The 24,838-nt window shown below is 34.2% G+C and overlaps 1 protein-coding gene across 4 annotated transcripts; it reads right to left on the bottom strand.

Annotated features, from left to right (window-relative positions):
* Positions 1-8,357: 8,357 nt before the first annotated feature.
* On the bottom strand, positions 8,358-23,415 carry LOC139776875 (uncharacterized). Of its 4 annotated transcripts, XM_071713876.1 has the most exons (11): positions 23,252-23,415; positions 22,708-23,115; positions 22,445-22,570; positions 19,912-21,048; positions 15,899-16,024; positions 15,618-15,743; positions 15,336-15,461; positions 15,067-15,201; positions 11,429-11,769; positions 10,190-10,490; positions 8,358-9,703 (listed from the first exon to the last, which is right to left on the bottom strand). In XM_071713876.1, exons 4-9 carry the CDS (start codon positions 19,986-19,988, stop codon positions 11,709-11,711), a joined length of 651 nt encoding a protein of 216 aa, XP_071569977.1. In that variant the 5' UTR covers positions 19,989-21,048; positions 22,445-22,570; positions 22,708-23,115; positions 23,252-23,415; the 3' UTR covers positions 8,358-9,703; positions 10,190-10,490; positions 11,429-11,708. The 4 variants fall into 4 exon arrangements, with proteins under 4 accessions (XP_071569977.1, XP_071569980.1, XP_071569981.1 ...); XM_071713879.1 differs by lacking the exon at positions 22,708-23,115 and having other exon boundaries at positions 10,190-10,510; positions 23,252-23,412; XM_071713880.1 differs by lacking the exon at positions 22,708-23,115 and having other exon boundaries at positions 10,190-10,504; positions 23,252-23,412.
* Positions 23,416-24,838: the final 1,423 nt, after the last annotated feature.

Genomic DNA, 24,838 nt, shown 5'->3' with positions numbered 1-24,838 from the left:
CTTTTTCAAAGAGAGAAAATTTTGATTTAATTTGGTCTTATATATTGAATATTTGTTCGTTTGTGATTTGATAGAAAACATTCCGTATATGTATACACACACGCGCGCGCGCGCGCACACACACACACACGCACACACGCATCTACGCACATCCACGCACACGCACACACGCGCGCGCGCACGCATGCAATTATCTTTTAGCAAAAGAGTAAATATTTAAATATCAAATTACGTACGGAAAATTTATCCTAAAATTTCGGATGACGCACATTAAAATTTTTAAACGTTTTATACGACGCACGCTAGCTCACAGTTCCGAGCGATCGCTCAGCTCCAAGTATAAATGTTTAGTTTATCTTTCGGTTATCCGACGGCTGTTGACAGGCTGAGGCCCAGATGGGGCCCAAAACTACGCTTCTAGAAACTTCTAGAAAACCTCCCCCCTTAAGGACGTTCTCCGGAAAATCGATTTTCTCTAGATTTTCTTGAAACTGTGAAGATACGTTAATTTAGGTGCTTTATGATGCGTGGTATAAAAGTACCTCTTGCGGTATTAAAAATCGAGATACTGAGCTTCAAAGTTTCAACTTTTAAAATGGGATTCCTATTCCGAGCTATTGAGAAACAGACATTATAATGAATTGTGAAAAAAGTTTTCTCTAAATGTTTTTGAAAAACTAGTATATGATGTTCCATAAAAATAGAAATAATATGCGATAAGTGTCAATACCCTTGCGGTACTCATTTTCGAAAAATACTTGTGTAAAGTACGCGATTTGCGATGAATTTTTCGCTCGGTTCAGAGTAACAGAAGAGGAGAGGCATTAATTACTTGGCAACGCTGCATGAGTTCTCACGCGTGAAGTTAACTTCTTATTTTTTAGACGTTATTATATGTAATATTTTGTATATAATAAACAATTAAAGGTGCCTTTTCACGTTAACGCTCGACGCTCATTTTCAGCAAGTAAAAATCTTCAGAAATAATATCTTTTATTTATATGTATCCATAAAATATTATTACTTGAAGATATTGCTTGAAAATAATTAATATTTTACGTATTTCGAAGTCTATGTTTGATTGTACTGGGACGATTAACGACGATTCAGCGACGACGCTGAATATTAAACAAATTCAACTTCATTTCTTTGACGCTAGCGTCAAACCACCACGTTCACCTTGTTGACGCTCATTTTCAGCGTCTCATGAATTGGCACCTTAACTTCAGTACAATGAATTTTATGTCACACGTGCATGGAAAGTGACACATTCCGCACGCGACGCGTGCGGGATTTACCACTTTCCACGCACTTGCAACATAAAATAGGGTGTGCAACACGTGCGTGAAGTTGAAAATTCCCGTGTGCGGTGACCGCACTCGCCTTCGGCTCGTGCGTCAACTCCGCACCCGTGAATTTTCATCTTCCAGCACTTGTTGCACAATATACTATTTCCTAACGCGAGCGTGAAATAGGCCACTTTTCGCGCTTGTTTTGAGTGAGCAAAACGATCCATTTCTCAACGATGACGTAAGCGTTGAGAAATGGAGCCATTTCTTAACTAGTGGAGAAATGAAATTGTAAACATTAAGAAATGGCTTCATTTTATTGATGTCTCATGGTGACCGCGGGTGTTAGCGGCAACTTCACGTTATTTTGCGTCGTGAGGTTACGATTCATTACGCGTCAATGCACATTTTGCTCGCGTTGTTAATCATGGAGATTTTGAGCAGTGACGAGGATTATTTTACGCCGCCGAATTACGCCGCGCGGAGGCTTCTACGGCCCGAAGCAATTTGCTACCGGATGCATCTCGAGATAAATACATCGCGGCCTACAAGCATTTTCTAGAATGGCAAAAAGAAAAACAAACATCGTCATTCTCGGAAGATTCTTTTTTGTCGTATTTTAACGTTAAGCTAAAAGATATGGCCCCCACGACCCTGTGGTCTCGTTATTCAATGCTCCGAGCTGTAATGGGGCTTCGCCCCGGACCCCATCGGGGAGCTTCGCTCGTGCGACCAACTTCACACTCATTCAGAATCGACCACTTTTCCCACTCGTTGTACAATATACTATTCTTTTTAAGCATGAATACAAGTTGAGTACGACTGGAGCCGGAGAACGTTCTTAAGACGCGTAGGAAGTGGTGAGAATTTCACGCGGGGAGTTCTAGCTATTTCGAGTATAAATAGGGCAAAAAACGCCGCGGAGCGACACATAGTTTTTGACTTTGGCTCTGTCACTTTATTCTCGACTTTAATTTTGACTACACACATTGTTTTAACTTTGAATTCTAACTCTTATTCGACTCCAGACAGTCACTTTCCGAAATTCGACTGCACGTTCAAGTCCGAGCATTCGCGCTCGATTCTGGGACTTAATCCCTGGTACTCTTGTATTTTAAGGTGGTTCATGCAGTAATTTGAAGTCACAAAAACAACTATTGTTACTAGTGACAAATATGAATGATTTAGTATGTAAAAATCAGCATACATTAAAATTAATTATTCCTTACGGTTTTTTCTCATTTAATCGTTGCTATAAACTGAAAATATCAGAGCAAAGTCACAAATTTAACTAAAGTTGATGATATAACCATAAATATGATCACGCCGGTAAAGAATAAAATATACTAAAATAGAAAAAATATACGTCACAATTTTTACAATTCCGCGATAGTGAATATATTCATACAACTGCCGAAAAAGATATGTTATCCTTATAACCTCCATTCAACGGTAGGAGAATGGTAGAACACGCGTCTTGTGCGTCAGCTGACGCGTGCGACGTTGCCAAGCAGCCACTCAAGACTTCAAGACGGCTGCCATGACTCTCGTGTCGTGTCCAAACGTCGAAAGTTGCCGAAAGTTTGTCGAAAGTTCCGCTTTATTTATATACAGTACGGTCAATCAATTTGGTGTCGCGTCAGCATCTTTAGAAATGTTTATTGCATCGATTAAACAGTTTTTTATTCGTTCATCTACTCGAGAAGTATGAACGTATTCTATAAATGTGCGATCTGACCCTCCTTTCCCTATTATCACCATGTAAAATTGGCAAAGTTTACGGACATATATCTCCGGAACCAAGCGGTAAAAAAATTTGAAATTTTTCAGACACACTCTAGGAACGTTAACCTTTCGTTTAATATCATATTTTCCGGGCTATCTACATTTGACCTAAATGCTTGAACCACCTTAAGACCGCCTTTCACGCGTAATTAAGTTTGTACTAAGACTTAAAGAATAAAGGTAAGATAAGTTTGAGAAAAGAATAAGCTTGAAATCTGGAATCTCATCTCGTATTTGTTAAATCCTTAATCAATAAATCCACTCCTGAGATACGACTCGCAGTTTTCGCTGACAAAGAGCGTAGCGATCTGTCCTTTTCGCTGACGAAGAGTGTAGCGAACGGGTACTTTCGCTGCCGAAAGGCGTACGGGGTTGATTCTTGGGAATTGCAATAATTGTTAATAATTCCCGAAAGTGACTTTGGCCTTTACGCTGACGAAGAGTGTAGCGATCAATCAAATTTATTTTTAAGAACGCGGCTGAATAACGAAAAGGGGAGGTAGACGAATTCAAATTAAAAGGATTAGGTTCCAGATCAAACAAGCTATTACTTCTAATCAAAATCTTCTCTTCCTCCTCCAGAAATTGCAACAATTAGAAAACGCACCTCCATTTAAACCTATTCCTGCCGATTTCGACATTGATTATCCTAATTACAATCAGATACATAAAAGCGATCCTTGTTACGAAACTTATAGACTCCGATATCTTTTTTGGTCCCAAACAATAATAATAATAACAATAACTTTCACACGACTTGTCCAAATCTCTGATAAATTGCTTAAATGCATTGACCAAAAAAACGGACGAACAACAGACAGAACGTGACACAAGGTATCATTGATATGATATAAGCAAAACAAATAATTACTCATTAGGTGCGCTTGTTTTTTCTCGTTTCTATAAATGATTGAACGAGCAAACCAGATGTATCTTGACTTTGACGTTCTGCAGAAGGATTCGTATCAAAACGTTAATTGAAGTGCTTGGTTGAAATACGCGTTGAAATACGGTGCAATTAGAAATGAAATTATTTGAAACATTAATATTGTAAATTATTCTTTTGCGGAAGAGTAAATATTTCAATAGTAAGATATCATTATATTGTATAATGTAAACAAAACAAATAATTACCCATCACGTGCTCTTGTTCCTTTTTTCGATTTTTCACATGTTTGAAGAGCCAAATCAACTGTTTTCTGACTTTGACGTTCTGCAGAAGGATTTGTATTGCAATCCGTTGAACTTGAAGTGCTTGATCTGCATTGAAATACGGTGCAATTAGAAATAGAATTGTATAAAATAATAACGTTATAAATCATTCTTTTGCAGAAGAGTAAATATTTCAAGACTAAGATAGTATTGTATTTGATATAAGCAAAACGAATAATTACTCATTAATTGTGCCTGCTTTTTATGTTGTTTCTTTAAGTAATTCAACCAGGGCAAACCAGATCTTGACTTTGACGTTACTAAGGTTGAAGAAAAAATAGTTCAGTTTACTAAAGTTGAAGAAAAATAGTAGTGTGGAAAAAATATTATTAAGCTACTAAATAATATTAAGCTACTAAGTTCCAATCTTGGACTGTAAATAGTGTAAATGGCTTATTCGATATTGATTGATTATAAAATTATTATTATGATTTAAGAGGCACATTTATGATCAAAATTGCAAATAAATATTATATGGATTCCTTGGTAAAACTTTTATTTGCTCAATTTTTTTTGACTATTGATTGTTTTATTATTACATTTATTTTATAATTTTATAATTATAATTTTATAATTTTTAGTATTTTAATAATTTTTTTTGAATGTATACTTACTCATCTCGACTCTGGATTTTTGTACACCTTCTTAAATGTTGTCATAAACGTGCAATATTTGTTAAGAAAGACACTGTTTTTCCACAATCATTACATTTTGCCTTATGTCCTGGTAACTCCGAGTAATATTGTCTGAATTTGTCAGGTAGTGTGCGAGTGTCATTATCGAGATGTCTCTTTAAATGTGCTCTGAATATTGCTGTGCGGCTTGTTGGATGAGGTATCTTAATATGTTTTTTACAGGTCGTGCATTTCACCAGCGTAGGTTTCAATTCCTTGAAACAATTCCACAACTCGCTGTGTCCTCTTCTCGGTGCCATTATAATTGTCCTGTAATACAGATTGTCTGATACTAAATGTGATACAGTGATCGCCACAACAATAAGCGTTTGCAAAATTTGTCACAATGGACAACAAGAGGCATGGCTTATTTATTAGCATGTATTTTATATGGATATATAGTTTAAATTTGTCTAATCACCAGAACGTACATATGTATATATGTTGATAAAACTTATATTTTTTAAAAGAAGATTAAGAAAGCACCAAGTGCACGTGCTCCATGCAAAATCTTTATCAAAGAAAGAAAATTTTGACCTAATTTGGTCTTATAATGCCATTTGTATTTTTTACTACAAAAACAATAATATATCAAGAGGTTTACGCCAAATAAATATGACAAATTAGTAATGTCTGGTTTTCTTAATGATGTTTCTTTATTATACTTGTTGTGTACCTGTTCTTTTTTAGAATAGCGATACACAACCTGTTCCGGTTTCTTATTATTTAGATTCACACATAAAAAACACCTGGTGCCAAGTATCAAGAGTTTCTACGGTGTAAACTAAGCCATAAAACTATATGCTATATTGGAATGTAAACTCACATGCTAGCGCTCGGGCCACGAGAAGAAAAAGACGGATTGATTTGCGACCGTTCTCTCTCTGTTTAGCAGACTTTTGATTGGTCAACAGTATTCAATTGTTGTCGTGATCGAAGTACAGCAGGGGTTCATGAATTACGCCTAGGCACACCTAGACATCCTGTGTCCACGATGCTAGAACTTGGTCCAAGTTCTCGGACCGAGGGAAAGTTACTGAAACTTGGATCGTGGACACACGAGTTTTGCATCCAAGTTCAGTGTGTCTACGATCCAAGTTTCAGTAACTTTTCCTCGGTCCGAGAACTTGGACCAAGTTCTAGCATCGTGAACACAGGCCTTAACACATGACTGCATTCAGAAATTCAACTTGGGTAACTCTAAGCTATAATTACGTACACTATAACATTAGAATTACGTAAGTGCGCCTAGGTATTATTCCTGAACGCTTGTATAAGTACATACAGTAGTGACACTGAGCGTCAGCACTTTTGATATAGTAGGTCCCAGGTCACGTGACTCGCCACCATCTTCTAGGCTGTACGAACGCTTAAGAGAGAAAAAGAGAGAAGTATCTTTCTTTTTGTCATACATATAGGCCGCCATATTTCTGGTAGGATAAAATTTATTACTACTAAAAAAGTTCAGTCTCTCTAATGTGTATACTTATACTGTGACTGTAGGGAGCAAAGAATAAGGAACAGTTTAATATTAACATATGCATTGTGCACATGGGATGCAGAATATAGAATAAAATTTCATCACTGTTAGCGCTATTCCTTCGTTTGTCTATTTTGTGTTAATGAATTATATATGTTAATGAATTTCATATATTATAATATTGAACTGTTCCATATTCCCTGTTCCCTGTTCTCTATTTCTTTTATTGTGCGCAGCCCCTAATGCTATAGGTTGAATTTCTGAACGCAGTCCAACAAAAAAGAAGGGGTTGGTCGCAATTCTCCCTCCCGCTCGTCCCGTTTTCTTCTCGAGTAGAGCCAGTAGAGTGAGTCGAGTTCAGATTCTAGTTTAGTATATGGTTCACTGCGTGTAAAGTATATCAGAGCTACCATTTCAAAAAAATTTTAACATTGGTAGCCATGCTTATTCTTAAAAATATGAGCTACTACAATATAAAAATTATTCAGTAAAGCCTATACGTATACTTAGTTCATTATTAAAAAAATATTTTTATTAAAAGTTCAGTTTACCATATATAATTCACTTTTTGAATATATTATTGTATAAATGGCTCACGGAAGATTGAGCGATTATTCAAAATGTCATTTATTGTTTATTTCAATTAACATTCATAGAACCAACGCGATGCAACCAATGCAATATTTCACACTATTAAGGATGAGTTACAGGACTCTGACAGAAGTAAAAATTAGGAAAAATTTGGGTCAAATTGTAAAAAGTTATAAATTAATAGAAGTATGAATTTTTTATTATATGTTTGTTAAGTACATTTAATATGCACAATATCTTGGTATAAAAAAATTATATTTTATAGTGAGCATTAACATTATTGTGTCCATTTTTTAGAATAACATTTTTTAAAACTGTAACAATAAGTTGAGAACGTAATTCGATTAACTTCATATTTGACACAAATGTTTATTATAATTGTCTACTAATCAGAGGCTTTTGTCTACTAATCATCAGAGCAAATTTTATAACCATTAGTTATTTATTTATTTTAGCAGTTCGAATCTTTTAGTACTATTGTGTATTGAGAGAGTAGCTGTAAAAAATTTCATGCAAATCGGTTTACTATAGTCTCCGAGATACTTCTGGTACTGATTTTCAAAACATTGTTTCGAGAAACAATGACAATAGCTGCATGCTGTGGATAAATTGTTGAATGAATTTTTTAAATCTTACGCAGCATCGTTGATGCGTGGGCCATAGAATACTTATTCCTTTGACGAGCAGCCTCCTCATTATCCTTTTTTTGCTCTTTGCGCCTCGTTCGTTCGTCCTTCGACGAACTCTGCGCGAAGCGTTTCTGGACCTATGTTTATAGGAACTTTTTTGCTCCAAATTCAATTTCCTATAAGACCCTGTAATTTTATTGACCTGACCTGGAACACCCTGTATATATGTATCAAAAAGGTAAAAAAAGGCGCCAAGTACACGCGTAGTTGTTACCTCGAAAAAAACCAAGTGGTAGTATCATTATAATTTTAAATTCAAAAATATTAATAAAACCCAAATGGTACGTAATATCTTTGTACCTCGAAAAAACCCAAGAGTGGGTGAGTAGTACCTTTATTCTAAAAAAAAATTGAAACCCAAGTGGTAGATATAGCTTTGTATGTATAATTACTTACTACTTCTTACTTAGGTTTTTTTGCGAGGTACAAAGATATTACGTCTATCACTTGTTACTTAGGTTTTTTCGAGTAGATATCTTGGATTGAATAAGGTAACAATTTTGTGATTAATTAAACACAATTCCTATTAAATTCCGTTATACTTGCGCAGTTACTTGTTTATAAGAATATCTATCAATCACTGAATATATTAGATAATAAATATGTAAGAGCATATTTGAATTAACAAAACTTGATATAAATTTTTTCAACAATGTTATTTAATTCAAATAATTACAACTTTTATAAAAAATATACATTAAATATATTAGATTGAAATTTGTACAGTCTCTATATTTTAAATGTTAGATATTAAATTTTTTTATATTATATGTACACACACGATAGAAAATATATTAAAAATTCACAATAAATAAAATACTAATATCTGAGATGTTTACCCCTGTTGAGCTTCTCGATTTCCAAGAGATTGAGTATGTGTATTTTTTATATATTGGGATCGGTAATAAAGTAGAGTATTCGTAACCAATAAATGTATATATTGAATAGAATATTGAATAGAATAGTGTGCCTTCAAAATACATACGTGAGCTTTCTACGCGTGGAAAGTTGTAAACCCATGTGGCACCTCGTTTCGCGTGGAAAGTGTATGCGTGGAGGCAGTAGGTTCCGTCCCCCTGCGGGGGCTCCACTATTATTAAACTAGACACATATATAGTGTGCCTTCAAAATACATGCGTGGGCTTTCCACGCGTGGAAAGTTGTAAACCCATGTGGCACCCCGTTTCGCGTGGAAAATGTATGCGCGGAGGCAGCAAATTAAAAATGTTAAAAAAGTTGCTAAACTTTGGAGTCGCAAACAATCCTTTTGGTATATGTCTTTTTTTATCTAAAAGAAATCTATTCACAAAGTTTCACCTAAATCGGAGCACGGACGTTTTCGGAAGAACAGAGCCTTTACTTATATATCTTAAAAACTGTAGAACATTATATATGCATACAGACTGAAACGTACATTTTCTAAAGTAAAAATCAAATTTAATAAGATTTAAATAAAATTAATAAATAGATGTAATCAACAATTTAAACTGTTTAGTATCCACATTTAACAATAAATTTAGTTTTATTTTTGATCAGTAACTTTTTTTCTTTCTCGTAGAAAACTTTCTAAATTTTCAACTGTGTGTTATGCACAATAATGTTAATTCCATGTGAATCGCCTTCTGTATGCGGGTAAGTCGATTAGTATAGAAATTTCAATATAAAAACATCCATGCATCTCGAGCCTTCTTTTATGTTGTCTTATCGATAAACGATTTCTTCCAACAAACTTCCCAGATCATTTCCTTTATTACGCACGGACACTCACTGGGCACGCCTCGCAATGTTGTGCGGAATATCGGATATTATTCCGCTCGTGGCAGTGACAGCTGCCGCAGATGCACTTGCCGCGTCCGCTGCAAATCTGAACGTTCTTGCGAGATGCATGTGCTGTTTGTTTCCTTGCAATCGCACGTCTCGCCACCCCATTTTCGGCAGGCAATTGCAGGTACCGCATTTGCACTTGCCCCGTCCGCTGCAGACCTTAAAGTTTAAACGGACAAAGAAGAAACGAACGGTGAACGTAATGGGGTACATATAAAGGCGTGTAATTTGTCTAACCACCCTTATAAACGTCATTCGAAGGCTTCCGTGAATTTGTTAAAAACAGCTATCACAAGCTAGAATACGGTAGTTACACGCGATAATAAAGTTCTCTTGAGCGTGTATAATTTTTGTTATCTACATATATTGGCGGTAAATACTTATATATGCTTAGAAAATGTTAAAATATTTTTTAGTATAATTATGAATATATAATTTTTAATCCACAAAAAATCATGTTTATTTAATTACACAAGACAATAACGTATAATATCTGTTGAGTATTTTTATTGGGAAACTATTATAAGTACTTTTTATATCTTATACAATATTATACATGAAGAGAATTAGGATTTTATTATCGATTGCATTGCTTAGAATCATATTTTGCAATTGTATCGTTATATCTTTAATTTTCGGACATACCTGGCCACCACTGCAGCGTTTGCAAGAGAAATTGTCGCATTCGCAATATTTTCCGTAGAACAGTTCTTGCAGGTTGTTTGGTCGTTTGTCGCAATCGCAGACGCCACTTGCATGTACCATGACCGCTGCAGATCTCGGTGGTTTGATTGTCGGGTTTGCAGTCGGTCATCGAGATCGATTTGTCAGCACCATTGTCGTTTCCCTCGCACTCACATTGTTTTTTATAAAAACCGGGATTGCAGGAACACACGCCGCACACGGGATGTGCCTTTACCCTTGCACTCTGCTGCGTTCAGCTCCCCTATAACAAATTTTCTGCAACTGCAAATGTCAGCAACAAATTATGTTTACCAAAAGGCCGCAAATGAGAAACACACTTTGTTATTGTCAATTCTATTAGCACACTCCGTCAATGTGTAACAACCTTTATGAATAAAATATCTTTAAACGTTATCCAGATTTTCGAAATTTTCATTTCTTTTCACAACTTTGACATCTTGTATTTTGAAAACAAAGTAGTTTAGGACACATGTTTAGAGGACCTTTTCTTAAAAAAAAAATATATATATATATATATATAAGCCAAGGAACATTCGCTTCAACCCAGTCAGAAGTGACAAGTCGAAAAGTCGGTTATTAGACGCCTATGTCGTCTATGGTTTTATAGAGGTCTAATTTGAAGGACACAAAAACGTCCCAGTCAGAAGTTACAAGTCGAAAAGTCGGCTATTAGACGGCTATGTCGTCTATGATTTTATAGAGGTCTAATTTGAAGGACACAAAAACGTATAATCGACCTAATTTTAGACGTCTATATCAACCGGTCCTTTGGTTAAAAAGTCGTTGATTCGCCGTCTTTTCAACTGATGATTTCTGACTGGGAAGTTTGTGCACTTACTTTTAGGAAACACTCTGTATAACTGCCTCGAATTTCTGCAGTATTAATGTCAAACAAATAAACATCTATTCTAAATTTTTAGTCTATATCAATGATGTATAAGTAAACGTGAAAATAAGCGACTCATTTATTTAAAAATTATGCAAAATAATTGAAATACTTCATTATTATTACGATTTGAGAGGCTGCACATTTATGATTGAAATTGCAAATAAGTGTTACATAGGTGCCCTGATAAAAACTTTTATTCGCTCTTTTTTTTCAGCTATTGATTGTTTTATCATTATTATATTTATTTTATAGTCTTTAATATTTTAATAATTTTTTGAATGTGTACTTACTCATCTCGACTCAGGATTCTTGTGGAATGTCTTCTTAAATGTTTTCGTAAACGTATAATATCTGTTAAGAAAGGCATTGTTTTACTACAATCATTACATTTTGCCTTATATCCCGGTAACTCCGAGTAATATTGCCTCAAGTCGTCAGGTAGTGTGAAAGTGTCGTTATTGAGAAATATTCCATGTTTATTTAAGTGTCCTATCATTATTGCTGTCCTGTGCGATGGATGAGGCATATAAATTTGTATTTTACAAATTGCGCATTTTACCAGCAAAGATTTCAATTCCTCGAAATAATCCCACAACTTGCTGCGTTTTTTTTCGGTGCTATTATAACCGACCTGTAATACAAATTAATCGTTTGATACTAAATGTGATACAGTGAGCGCCTTAAAAAGCGTTTGCAGAATTTTTCACAAAGGTAAAAAGAAAGTATGGTTTCTTTATATTAGGGCGTATGTTTATATATAATTAAAATTTTCCTAATTATCAGATCACGTACGGATATACAAATGTCACATTTTTATAAAAAGAGTAAATAATGTACAATAACCACATGTACGTGCTCTATTCCAACTCATTATTGGACAAAATTTTAAAATAATATTTGATGTTATAATTTTATTTGTGTTTTTTACTATAAAACTATGATATCAGTATTTTTGCGCCAAGTAAGTATGATAAATTAGTAACATCTGATGTTTCTATGAAATATTTACAATGACATAAGAAAGTTTGCATCAAGAGAATGGGATATAAATTAGTAGTAACATCTGATTTTTTTAATGATGTTTCTTTATTATAGTTGTTGGGCACGTGTTCTTTTTCAGAACACGTATACAACAAGTTGTAACAGTATAATCATATTCCCTCAACATCGACGCGTTCCGACTCGTCGGGAGTTCTTTTGGCGTACATATGATGTTATTCTGTATAAATATGTTATGTTGATGCTTAGAGTGACTCAGGTGAACAGGAAACGTATTATTTCGAAAATCTTAAAGACGAGATACGGTATAAAGGAACTATCGGTGGGAATGAACGACCCGTGCCAGCAATTGTAAGAGCGAGGAGAAGACAGCGATATCAGCCACACATAAGGCGGACAAAGACGCCAAACCAGCTGTCGCCGGAGAAAGCCGGGAAATTGACGGGGCTGCCCGAAAATCATTAGGCCCACCGGCGAAACTGACGAGACGCGCACGCGCCAGCTATCAAAGCGGCCTAAGCTGGGCCTTCGCCGGAGCACCGGATTGCCCATGGTGTTAGAAGACAGGTGTAACAGTTTCGAGGATGCGCAGTCGTCATTTTCTTTGACCAATCAGAACTTTATCCAAGATGCCAAAAGCAATATGGCTCCTTCAATATTATTGTGAAGTATATTATAGTTAAAGGTTATATTGTGTTTAGATATTAGATATTCTATTTTTGCGGAGAAGCTATGCCAACGTGCTGTCGTCGTCATTCACAGTCCTCGTCATCATTGTCTTCCCGTTGAATTTTGTAATTTTCACTTCGTTTCAAGATACATAACCGACCTCCAGACGTACGCGGCGGTTTATTTTACCGAAAATGTACAAAATGTAAAATAAAAACATGTTCTGGAAAAATTGCATTCCTTTATTTATAATTGTTTTAATATAATATCACTCCTACACTTTCTTTTATATTACAATCAATTACACGTCTCTACAACTTAGAACGGTGCTCATAGTTCAATCTTAGATTTCAGATTACAGAAAAGCTTATCTTAAGATGCTGCAAAGGCTATTTTATTATAGCATTTTATAATAAACTTAAGACGATTTTAAATATAACATTGTGTCAGGAATATTGTTCTTACAGTTTGCAATACGAGTAATCATTTCTGTATACTTCCTTATTAATAACGTTTTCTAATTCCTTATTTGCAATATTTATTCTTTATTTACTTATTAATGTAGAAATTGTTTTTTTATCATTAGTATATTATGTATTATATTTTTTAAATTAATTTGTGAGGTTTCGTATTATATTTACAAATTTTTTATTTTTGTTTGCATTTTTGTCACAAACTGTGACTAATGCTGCATTTAAATGTGGCGCCACATTTTGGATAAACATTTGATTGGCTGTCGTATTCTCCGGCCGCCATTATGCGCAATGTTACACCTGTCTTCTAACACCATGGGATTGCCGGAAAGCTCACTCTCCGGAAAGCCGTGCTAGCGTCACCACGTTTGTAATTCCGGGAGTCGTTCCCCCGAGTAGTCGGACCGCTGTTCCTTATATAATTGTGCGATTCTAACCGTCGTACTTCGTCACTGAAGTATATTAATTATATTGTATATAAGAATTTGTCGAGAAGTTCCTGTCGGCAACTGTGAGTATCATAAATCTGTATTCTCTTGCCTGAGTCATGATTGTATAATCTAACCATACGATGTTAAATATATGAGTTAATAATAAGCGATAATCTAAATCAGTCATATCTGAGGGTCCCTCCGACCATCCACCCCTGAGTTTTGTTGTGTACCCTTTTGCTAATTTTGTAAAAATTGGCTGGCGCCCTGTGAATATTTTTTTGTAAACTTGGAGCCCCGACGGCTACGGACCCGGCTGCGTCGGGTGAAGGCTGTAATATGTATAATTAATAAATTGTAAATATAATGAACTATGATACACTGGTAATAATTAAAAAAAAAAGAAAACAGCCTGTCTCAAAGTATAATAAAGAAACTTTATTTAAAAAATTCTCGATGTTACTAATTTATCTTGTTCACTTGGTGCAAACTTTGGGGTATCATTGTTTTTGTAGCAAGAAACATAAATGAAATTATATGTCAAAATTAGATCAAAATTTTTGTCCAAAGAGAATATATTTATCTCGACAACATTTGGCAATCAATACATAATAGCTTCACAACGTGTCAACCCAGGATCCTTATCAAGTGATCTAACAAAATATAGCATAGAGTCAAATAACAACGTCAATAATTAGAATTTAAAAAATGTAACGAAAATTGAATTTCTTATAGTCAGTGCAAAATTTAAAGAGCGAAATAAATATCAAAAAACCTGATGAGAAAAAAAGAACCATCGCCAACACACTCTCTGTCTAATGCTTATGAGATTTTGGCAGAAACATCATACATGAAAGGCTGGAAATTAACAGAAAATAAGTATGATGTCACAGCATAACGAGTAAAAAAGAGAGTACTTATTTACACAGAGAATGTCCCACGATGGCTCCAATTCGTATTGCGTACCATACAAGCGAAATTCACAATATCAAAGTGGCATACACGAAATACCAAAATTACAAAGCCACAAAAAGAAACATGTTCATGATATTACTCCTTTTTTACAATTACATGAGAACCATGAAAATATAAAACCTTTGATATATTAATTTGCAAATAAAAAAATATGGATAATACAGAAGTCAACGATTGTTCTGCAGTATGTTAACGTCCTGCAGAAATATTCGTATCATAAACCGTTGAACTTGAAATGCTTGGTCTGCATCGAAATGTGTTGCAATTGAAAATGGAATTATATAAAATATTAACGTTATAAATTATCCTTTGCAGAAGAGTAAATATTTTAATAATAAAATGTCATTATATTATGTGGTACAAGCAAAACAAATAATTTACCTATCACGTGCCCTTGTTTCCTTTCTCGATTGTTCACACATTTGAGAATCCAAATCAACTGTTTCCTGACTTTGACAGTCTGCGGTAGGATTCGTAACCCCGATATTGTAACCCGTCGAAATTGAAGTGCTTGGTCTGCATTGAAATACGTCATTAGAAATAGAATTATTTAAAACATTAATTATGTAAATTATTCTTTTGAAAAAGAGTAAATATTTAAATATCAAGATATCATTATATTGTATAATATAAGCAATACGAATAATTACTCTTTAAGAGCGCCTGTTTTTTCTGTCGTTTCTTTAAACGATTGAACGAGCAAACCAGATGCATCTTGACTTTGACGTTCTGCAGAAGGATCCATACCATTATCCGCTAAACTTGAAGTGCCTGATCTGCATTGAAATACGGTGCAATTAGAAATGGAAAATATGTAAATGGAAATTATTTAAAATATTAAAGTTGTAAATTACTCTTTCGCAATTAAAGAGTAAACATTTAAATATCAAGATATCATTACATTGTGTGATATAAGAAAAACGAATAATTACTCATTATGTGCGCCTGTTTTTCCTGTCGTTTCTTTAAATGATTGATCGGACAAACCAGATGCATCTTGACTTTGACATTCTGCAGAACGATCCATAACACAACACGTCGAAGTTGAAGTGCTTCGACTGCATTGAAATACGATGCAATTAGAAATGGAAAATATGTAAATATATGGAAATTATTTAAAATATTAAAGTTGTAAATTACTCTCTCGCAAAAGTAAACATTTAAATATCGAGATATTATTATATTGTGTGATATAAGAAAAACGAATAATTACTCATTGAGTGCGCCTGTTTTTTCTGTCGTTTCTTTAAATGATTGAACGAGCAAACCAGATGCATCTTGACTTTGACATCCTGCAGAAAGATCCATACCATTATCCGCTAAACTTGAAGTGCTTGGTCTGCATAGAAAAGTGGTGTGATTAAAAACAGAAAAGAAAGAATAATTATTAAACTACTACAATTGCACGTATTACTTAATGCTATTATGTACTTATTGGCGGTTAACCGTAATGGAGTGAAGTTTTGTAAGTGAGAATGAGAAGGAGGAAGAAAGAGAAAGAGATAGGGAGAGAATATTTTATACCTCAAATTTCTGTAATGCTAATGTCAAACAATTAATGTTTGAATTTGTGATTAATAGATAAGTAGAACACAACCGATATGATATAAAATTAAGTTAAGGAGAAAAACTGTTTTAACATAATTGATTTGTTCTAGTTGCAGTTGAAAGAAATGTACATAAATTCACACGAATAATTTTATTACTTTACTAAAATCCTATCCTGACCGTAAAATGGTGTATCTCCCTAATTCAACTTATGATTTTTTTACGTTACGATGACGTTCTTGAGTAACGTCACTGAAAGAGACGTTTTTCCTAATAAATAATTTATAATAGAGACTGCCTTAATCCTTTAAGGGGATGCTGGAGCCGCAGACGAACTCGATCAGCGTCGATAAAGAAGTGCTCACCGATTCTTACACATACATACAGAACGCAGGCGAACTCGATCAGCGTCGATAAAGAAGTGCTCACCGATCTTACACATACCTACAGAGCGCCTGCTCTAGGGCTACCCGTTATACTGATCCGTATGTTTTTGGCTGAATTCAGGGAGACGCGTAACATGTGCATATGAAATTTTCAAACACACTTTTCTCTTATACTAAAGCTCGCAGCTCATTTCTGCAAGCGCAGGATTCTTCTTTATTGTATTTCCGAGACCGCTGCCAGGTTTTTGTATACGTACACAGTCTAAAACTTTTATGTGCAGCAAATGTTGTCATGAGTCGACCGCAGAATCGAAAATAAAACTGTAATTTTCTAATTTTTTTTCGTTTTTTATACGCAAATGGTGTCTGCGGTATTCGTTATCGTCCATACTTTAATTCTGGACAAAAAATTTTTAATTCGGTGAAATCAATCAAAAGATTAGTGTGTCTGAAAATTTCGCGGTAAAACAGAGCTGTCTCCAGCATCCCCTTAACTGCTTTGGAGAATACTCGCGCGACGATATTGCCTGTCAGACGCTTTGGTGTTAACTTAGGCCGCAAGTTTGTCAAGCAAATTTTTATAATTTGACTACAAATATGATTAAAAATCGAGATTGTTTAATCAACAGCAACTAATGTTTTCTTGATATTTGAGGTAAAAAAAGAAGTAAAAGGAAGAGATGCGTAAAGAAAAAATACCAATATATTTGAATTGTTTCTCTGTGTGATAAATTCGATAGCATAGAACAACACAAAGGGCAACATTACAATGCTTACGATTTGACTTCTGAGAGTCTGACTAGTTTCCTAAACAAACGAATTAACTCGTCCGAAGCGTCTGACGGACGATCGTCGTCCGCGAGTATTTTCGTCTATAGCAATTAACGCGGTTAATATGAGTACACGTTTAAACATAAGACGAATACGGTTACAAATTAAAACGGTCGAAAATGATAGAATGTTCTCATGAAAAATTGTAGAATATGTCAGAATAAATTAGGTTGGTGCTATATATATAATAATAATTTCAAGGGTAACGAATAATCAATATCACTATTGTGGGATTATTTTCCGCGCCCGGTCGATAATCGATAATCGAGGATCGCGTATCGAACGTCTTCGCGAAGTTGTGCGCGGCGACCGCTCCGATCGTTAACAGTCAATCGGAGGACGGAGAGAGCAAGTCGAGCAATACAGAGTAACGTCGCGCGTTCACTAACGAGTCGCGCGGGTGATCAGATTATAAGACAGTATATTAAGAGTTACGTTCGTCCGAGATACGAGACATTTAGCGAGTTATACGAGTAGGGGAGAGTTGGCAATTACCGCGCGGTTGACAATTCCGCGCCATTGTTTATCTCAATAACTATTTGTATTACGCGCCTACAATGATGTTAATATCATAGAGTAACACGAAATACCCCACCCGCATGCGCCGTCAATGCGTTCCGGCCGTCCATGTAAACACAGTGCGCTCTGGAAGCTTCTCTGCTTGCTCGTTGCAATTTTGCTGGTAAGTTCCAATAAGAGGTGAGTAACATAATATTTTCATTAGAGAAATAATCCTGACGGATTTGATAAGCTAAAACACTATAAAATTAGGTTGCAAAGTGATTTTAGAAACACGCGTTTCTTTCCTATATATTTTAAGGTTGTAAAGTGAAATGATTGAGTTTGATAATTTCGCGCCAAGGTATAATACTCATAGGTATAACGATAACTGTGTGTTAAGAGTTACCAAGACTGTTTAGTTTACAATGTAAGGTGCTTACAGAAAAGATCGTTGCTTAAGTTTTGATTTGAATTTATAATGATCGTTATTTGTTAACGCATTCACTTATTTTTATATGTAGGTACCTACTAGACGATATTAATGCATAAATATAAAAAAAACATTTTGTTATTGTGTTCTACTTCATGTCACTGGCTGAAGCCAGAGTAATTTTTATAGGTACGGCTTTATTAAACTGGGCACGATTTTATCAGACCTGGTCACGATATTATCAGACCAGTTTGATAATACCGCGTTTTCTCATTTTTTGGAAAATTATTAATATTTCAGTTTGTCTTTAACTTTCAAGATTATTGCTATGATATATGGATAGCCAAATAAATGACCTATCTAAAACTGCACAGTTTGTTTTTTTGAAGCATTTCTGAGCTTAGATATACGCTTCGGTTCTTAGGGGCTCGGTAATTGCCAACTCTCCCCTAATCGGGATACGAGATAGAGTTAAGAGTTCATATTTGTATCGTCCGTCATAACTTATATTCATTGCATCGCTTTTGTCATAACTATTTGCCTAATGTATAACTTTGCTCAAAATAAATATTCATATAACGTTAATCATTTACTCCGACTCCACAAGTATTTATTTATTAATCCTACGCTATGTTGACATTTGACCTACACGTATATTCAAATGATAAAGAACCGTTAATTGTTGGCTAATAAAATTTTTTATTAATTATTAATCATCTATGTAATATGTGGATGGCAGATTTGAGTTGTGCTATATAGATTTTATTAAATTGAGCTATTTAATTTGAATACCTATAAGAACTGGGTATAATATTATACATTTTATACAGGGTGTTTTCTAAGTAAGTACACAAACTTGAAGGAGATATTCCTTGGCTTATTTTAAGAAAAAAAAGGTCCTATAAACATGTGTTCTAAACTACTTTGTCTTCAAAACACATGGTGTCAAAAACACACGCCCCAGGTAGATTAAAAAATAATTCATCGGTACTGGAAGATACATATTTCTTAATACCGCATATACGCATACTAAATTTGAATGAAATATCTTTAAACGTTTTCCAGATTTTCAAAGTTTTTATTTTTTTTTTCACAATTTTGACATCCTGTATTTTGAAAACGAAATAGTTTAGGACACATGTTTAGAGAATTTTTTCTTTTTCAAGTAAGCCAAGGAATATCCCCTTCAAGTTTGTTTACTTACTTAGGAAACACTCTGTATCTGTCTCGAATTTCTACAGTGTTAATGTCAACCAAATAGACATCTAATTTAAATTTCTGGTCTACATCTATGATGCATAAAAGAACGTGAAATAATCGACTCAAATTTATTTAAATTATGCAAAATAATTGAAATATTATTTTTATTACTATTTGAGAGACGTATTTATGATCAAAATTGTAAATAAATATTATATGGATGACCTACCGATAAAAACTTGTATTCGCGTTTTTTCTTTAGCTGTTGATCGTTTTATTGCATTTATTTTATAGTCTAATATTTTAATAATTTTTTGAATGTGTACTTACTCATCTCGACTGAGGATTCTTGTGGAATGTCTTCTTAAATGTTTTCGTAAACGTACAATATTTGTTAAGAAGGACATTGTTTTACCGCAATCATTACATTGTAAGATCTCTTTTGTCAAACCTTACTTATACATACGAAATAGATGACTCGATTCCCTGGAAGGGACGTGTATTCATTGAACGAGATATTTAGTCAAGTGTATCCGCAGTTTTATTTTACTTAAAGACGGCTACAAATATCTCTCCGGCAATCGCCTCTATACGCACGCCTGTCATACATACACACATTCGCTCAATAAATACTCGCACGCACAATAAATACTCGCACGCACAATTATCGCTCATTACGCCTCACGCCAAAGAGGGTTGTCATATTAAAATGTACGCGTCTCGATTGGAATTAAGAAAGAATGTAATTGTCAATAGGACAGTGTATGGGACAGATGGATACAGTTGTATAGCGCTCAAATTCTTGTAATCTCAGAGGCCGGGTGCCGGCTACGATTCAAGTTCATACTAGAGACAAGTAACTCATCTGCGTGCTCGGGAGATCGCTTCTTCCGCTTCCCACGTTGGCTCTCTCGCCTGTTCCGGGGACCCTTGCCTCAAGTAGCTGAGAGAATGCTGGGCGGGCCGTATTGCTCCGCAGTAGTTTGATCGCCTTATCCGGACTCGTGTTTCATCCGCGGTCAGTCCGGTCGTGTAAGGCCCGTATTCAGAGTTATGTGTGGTCGGCTCGGAGTCCCCAGAACGAAAGAGGCCGAGCTTCGCTCGGTCTCGTCGATCACCGCGGATCGCTGATCGATTGTCATGCGCAGATCATTCGCCTCTTATTTCGGGAGAAGCATGGAGTGGTGGAAAAGCGCGCACATTCCGATTATTACCTCACAACATTTTGCCTTATATCCCGGTAACTCCGAGCAATATTTCCTCAAGTCATCAGGTAGTGTGAGAGTGTCATTATTGAAAAATAGTCCATGTTTATTTAAGTGTCCTATCATTATTGCTGTGCTGTTCGATGGATGAGGCATATGAATTTCTATTTTACAAATTGCGCACTTCACCAGCGAAGGTTTCAATTCCTCGAAATAATTCCACAACTTGCTGCGTTTTTTTTTCGGCGCTATTATAACCGACCTGTAATACAGATTAATCGTTTGATACTATGTAAATGTGATACAGTGAGCGCCTTAAAAAGCGCTTGCAGAATTTTTCACAAAGGTAAAAAGGAGGTATGGTTTTTTTTACTAGGGCGTATGTTTATATGGATATGTAGTTCGAATTTATATAATTACTAGGTCACGTACAGATATACAAAAGTTACATTTTTCTGAAAAGGTAAATAACGTCAATAATCAAATGTGCTCTATAGAATTCATTATTGGAGAAATAATTCTGAAATAATATTTGATGTTATAATTTTATTTGTGTTTTTTACTATAAAAACAATCAGAATTTTTGCACTAAGTGAATATGATAAATTAGTAACATCTGATGTTTCTTCAAAATATTTACAATAATATTCGGAAGTTTGCATCAAGTAAATAGAATAAGTTAGTAGTAACATCTGATTTTCTTAAAGACCCAGACAGCAACGTGTCTACATTGTTGTGGCATGTTGCCAACAACATAGTATGTGTTGCTATCAGAATTGTGGCAACTGAGTCCGCATTTGTCGCAAGTTGATGCCTTCACGATATAACAATTTTGTACAACAACTTGCCAGCAACTTGTTGGCAACTTATATGCTGCGGTCTAAAATCGTCTGATTCAAAATTCGAGCTGTTGCTGTCATGTTGCTGTAATAATTCATAGGACCACACAATGCTGTTATATTGCTAGCAACGCGAAGTAAATTTGATGCTGTTCTCTTGCCGACAAATTGCTGGCATTACATATATCCAATATTGCCTGCGTGTTGCTTCAAATATTAAATTACTCGACATCAATTGAAGCAAATGTACGGCAAGTTGCCAGCATCATAGCAATCACAAGTTTGCGCGATTTTGCTCAGACACGCTTTGCTATCTGGGAATTTATTTTATTCGTTTGATGCAAACTTTCGGGTATCATTGTTTTTGTAGCAAGAAAAACAATTATAATTGTATGACAAAATTAGATCAAATTATTTTTCAATAAAGATTGTGTATATAGAGCACGTATACCTGGCGCATTTTATTCACTCTTTTTTAAAAAAGATATGTTTTATACGGATATCACTCCTTTTTTACAATTACATGGAAACCATAATAATATAAAACTTTTGATATATGAATTTGCAAATAAGAAAACGTGGACAATACAGAAGCAAAGGTATTTTTCTGCAGTATTTTAATGTTTTGCAGAAGGATTCTTATCATAACCCGTAGAACTTGAAATGCTTGGTCAGAATCGAAATGTGGTGCAATTAGAAATGGAATCATATAAAATATTAACGTTAAATTATTCTATAATAAATTATTCTTTTCAGAAGAGTAAATATTTCAATGATGTATCATTATATTGTATTATATATAAACAAACAAACAATTACCAATCACGTGCCCTTGTTCCTTTTCTCGATTGTTTACATGTTTGGGGATCTAAATCAACTATTTCCTGACTTTGACATTCTGCAGCGGGATTTGTATTATAATCCATTGAACTTGAAGTGCTTGGTCTGCATTGAAATACGGAGCAATTAGAGATCGAATTATTTAAAATATTAACATAGTAAATTAATCTTTTGCAAAAGAGTAAATATTTAAATATCAAGATATTATTATATTGTATGATATAAGCAAAAGGAATAATTACTCATCAAGTGTGCCTGTTTTTTCTGTCGTTTCTTTAAATGATTGAACGGGCAAACCAGATAGTTCTCCACTTTGACGTTCTGAAGTAGGATCCATACTATAATCCGCTGAACTTGAAGTGCTTGGTCTGTGTAGGAATGTGTTGTGATTAAAAGTAAATAAGAGGAAGTAATTATTAAATATGTCACAGTTGTAAGTTATATTTGTGCAGAAAAGTTAATATTTAACTAGTTGGATACCATTACATTGTGTGATATAAGTTATAAGCAAAACAAATAATTACTTATCAAGTGCGCTTGTTTCTTTTCTTGTTTGTTCAAATAATTGAACGGGCAATTCAGATGATTCTTGGTTTAGACATTCTGCAGTAGAATTCGTATCAAAACCCATTATAATTGAAGTGCTTGGTCTGCATTGAAATACGGAGTAATTAGAAACGGAATTATTTAAAATATAACGTTGTAAATCATTACTTTGAAAAAGATTAAATATTTAAATATCAATATATTATTGTATTGTATGACATAAGCAAAACCAATAATTACTTATTAAGTTCGCCTGTCTCTTCTGCCGTTTCTTTAAATGATTGAACGGGCAAACTAGATGTATCGTGACTTTGACATTCTGCAGCAGGATTCGTATCAATACCTTCGAATCAAGACTTTGACGTTCTGCAGAAGGAACCATAGTATTATCCGCTAAACTTGAAGTACTTGAAGAAATTCGAGATATAAAACATTCTCTCCCTATCCCTTTCTCTTCCTTCCTCCTTCTCACTCTCAATTACAAAGGTTTACTCCATTACGGTTCACCGACAATAAGTACATATAATAGCATTAAGTAATACGTACAGTTGTAGTATTTTAATAATTATTATTTTTTTCTATTTTTAATCACACCACTTTTCTATGCAGACCAAGCACTTGAAGTTTAACGGATAATGGTATGAATCCTTCTGGAGAACATCAAAGTCAAGATACATCTGGTTTGCCCGTTCAATCATTTAAAGAAAGGACAGAAAAAACAGGCGCATTTAATGAGTGATTATTCGTTTTGCTTATATCATACAATATAACGATATATTGATATTTAATTTTTTATTCTTTTACAAGATTTATAATTTTTTACTCTTTTGCAAGAAAATAATTTTACAACGTTAATATTGTATTTTACATAATTTTGTTTCTAATTGCATCCTTTTTCAATGTAGACCAAGCACTTCAATTACAACGGGTTTTGATACGAATCTTACTGCAGAATGTCAAAGTCAGGAAGCGGTTGATTTGGATCCTCAAACATGTGAACAATCAAAAAAAGAAACAAGGACACGTATTAGGTAACTATTTGTTTTGTTTATATCATACAATATAATGATATCTAACTCTTGAAATACTTACTCTTCTGCAAAAGAATAATTTAATATTTTATATATATAAATATTTTATTTAAATAATATTATTATTTTAAATAATTCCATTTCTAATTGCACCGTTTAAATGCAAAGCAAACACTTCAAGTTCAACGGGTTACCATACGAATCCTTCAGGAGAACATTAAAATACTGCAAAACAATACCTTTGCTTCTGTATTGTCCGCGTTTTTTTATTTGTAAATTAATATATCAAAAGTTTTATTTTTTTATGGTTCCCATATAATTGTAAAAAAAGAGTGATATCCGTACAAAACATACCTTTTTTGAAAAAAGATAATAAAATGCGCCAGGTATACGTGCTTTATATACAATCTTTATTTTAAAAAACAAAGCTTTCTCTATGCTACAAAAACTATTATACTCGAAAGTTTGCATCAAGTGAATAAGATAAATTAGTAACATCTGATTTTTTAAATGATTTTTCTTTATTACTACATATTTGTTGTGTGTTCTAAAAAAAAAACACGTACACAGCAAATATAATAATTAAAAATCTAAAAAAACACGTACACAACAACTATAATAAAAAAACATTATTAAGAAAATCAGATGTTACTACTAATTTAATAACCTATTCACTTGATGCAAACTTTTGAGTATCATTGTAAATATTTTAAAGAAACATCAGATGTTACTGATTTATCATATTCACTTGGCGCAAAATTTCTGATATTGTTTTTCCATCCAAGGCATGTAAAGT

The sequence above is a fragment of the Temnothorax nylanderi genome, unplaced genomic scaffold (genome assembly GCF_030848795.1).
Source record: "Temnothorax nylanderi isolate EJ_2023f unplaced genomic scaffold, tnyl_v1.0 TNYL_tig0131_pilon, whole genome shotgun sequence".
NCBI classification, from domain to species: Eukaryota; Metazoa; Arthropoda; class Insecta; order Hymenoptera; family Formicidae; genus Temnothorax; species Temnothorax nylanderi.
The sequence above is the reverse complement of the archived record's forward strand: the minus strand, read 5'-3'. Positions and strand labels throughout refer to the sequence as shown.

Excerpts from the sequence above, each read along its gene's own strand:
- LOC139776875 (XM_071713876.1), bottom strand. The coding sequence starts at position 19,988 with ATGTCCTTCTTAACAAATATTGTACGTTTACGAAAACATTTAAGAAGA. Across the intron at positions 15,202-15,335 it reads AAAACAGGCGCTCTTAAAGA|ACCAAGCACTTCAATTTCGA; the intron begins GTAATTATTCGT and ends ATTTCAATGCAG. Across the intron at positions 11,770-15,066 it reads GAAACAAGGGCACGTGATAG|GTCGGTTATAATAGCACCGA; the intron begins GTAAATTATTTG and ends TTTGTATTACAG.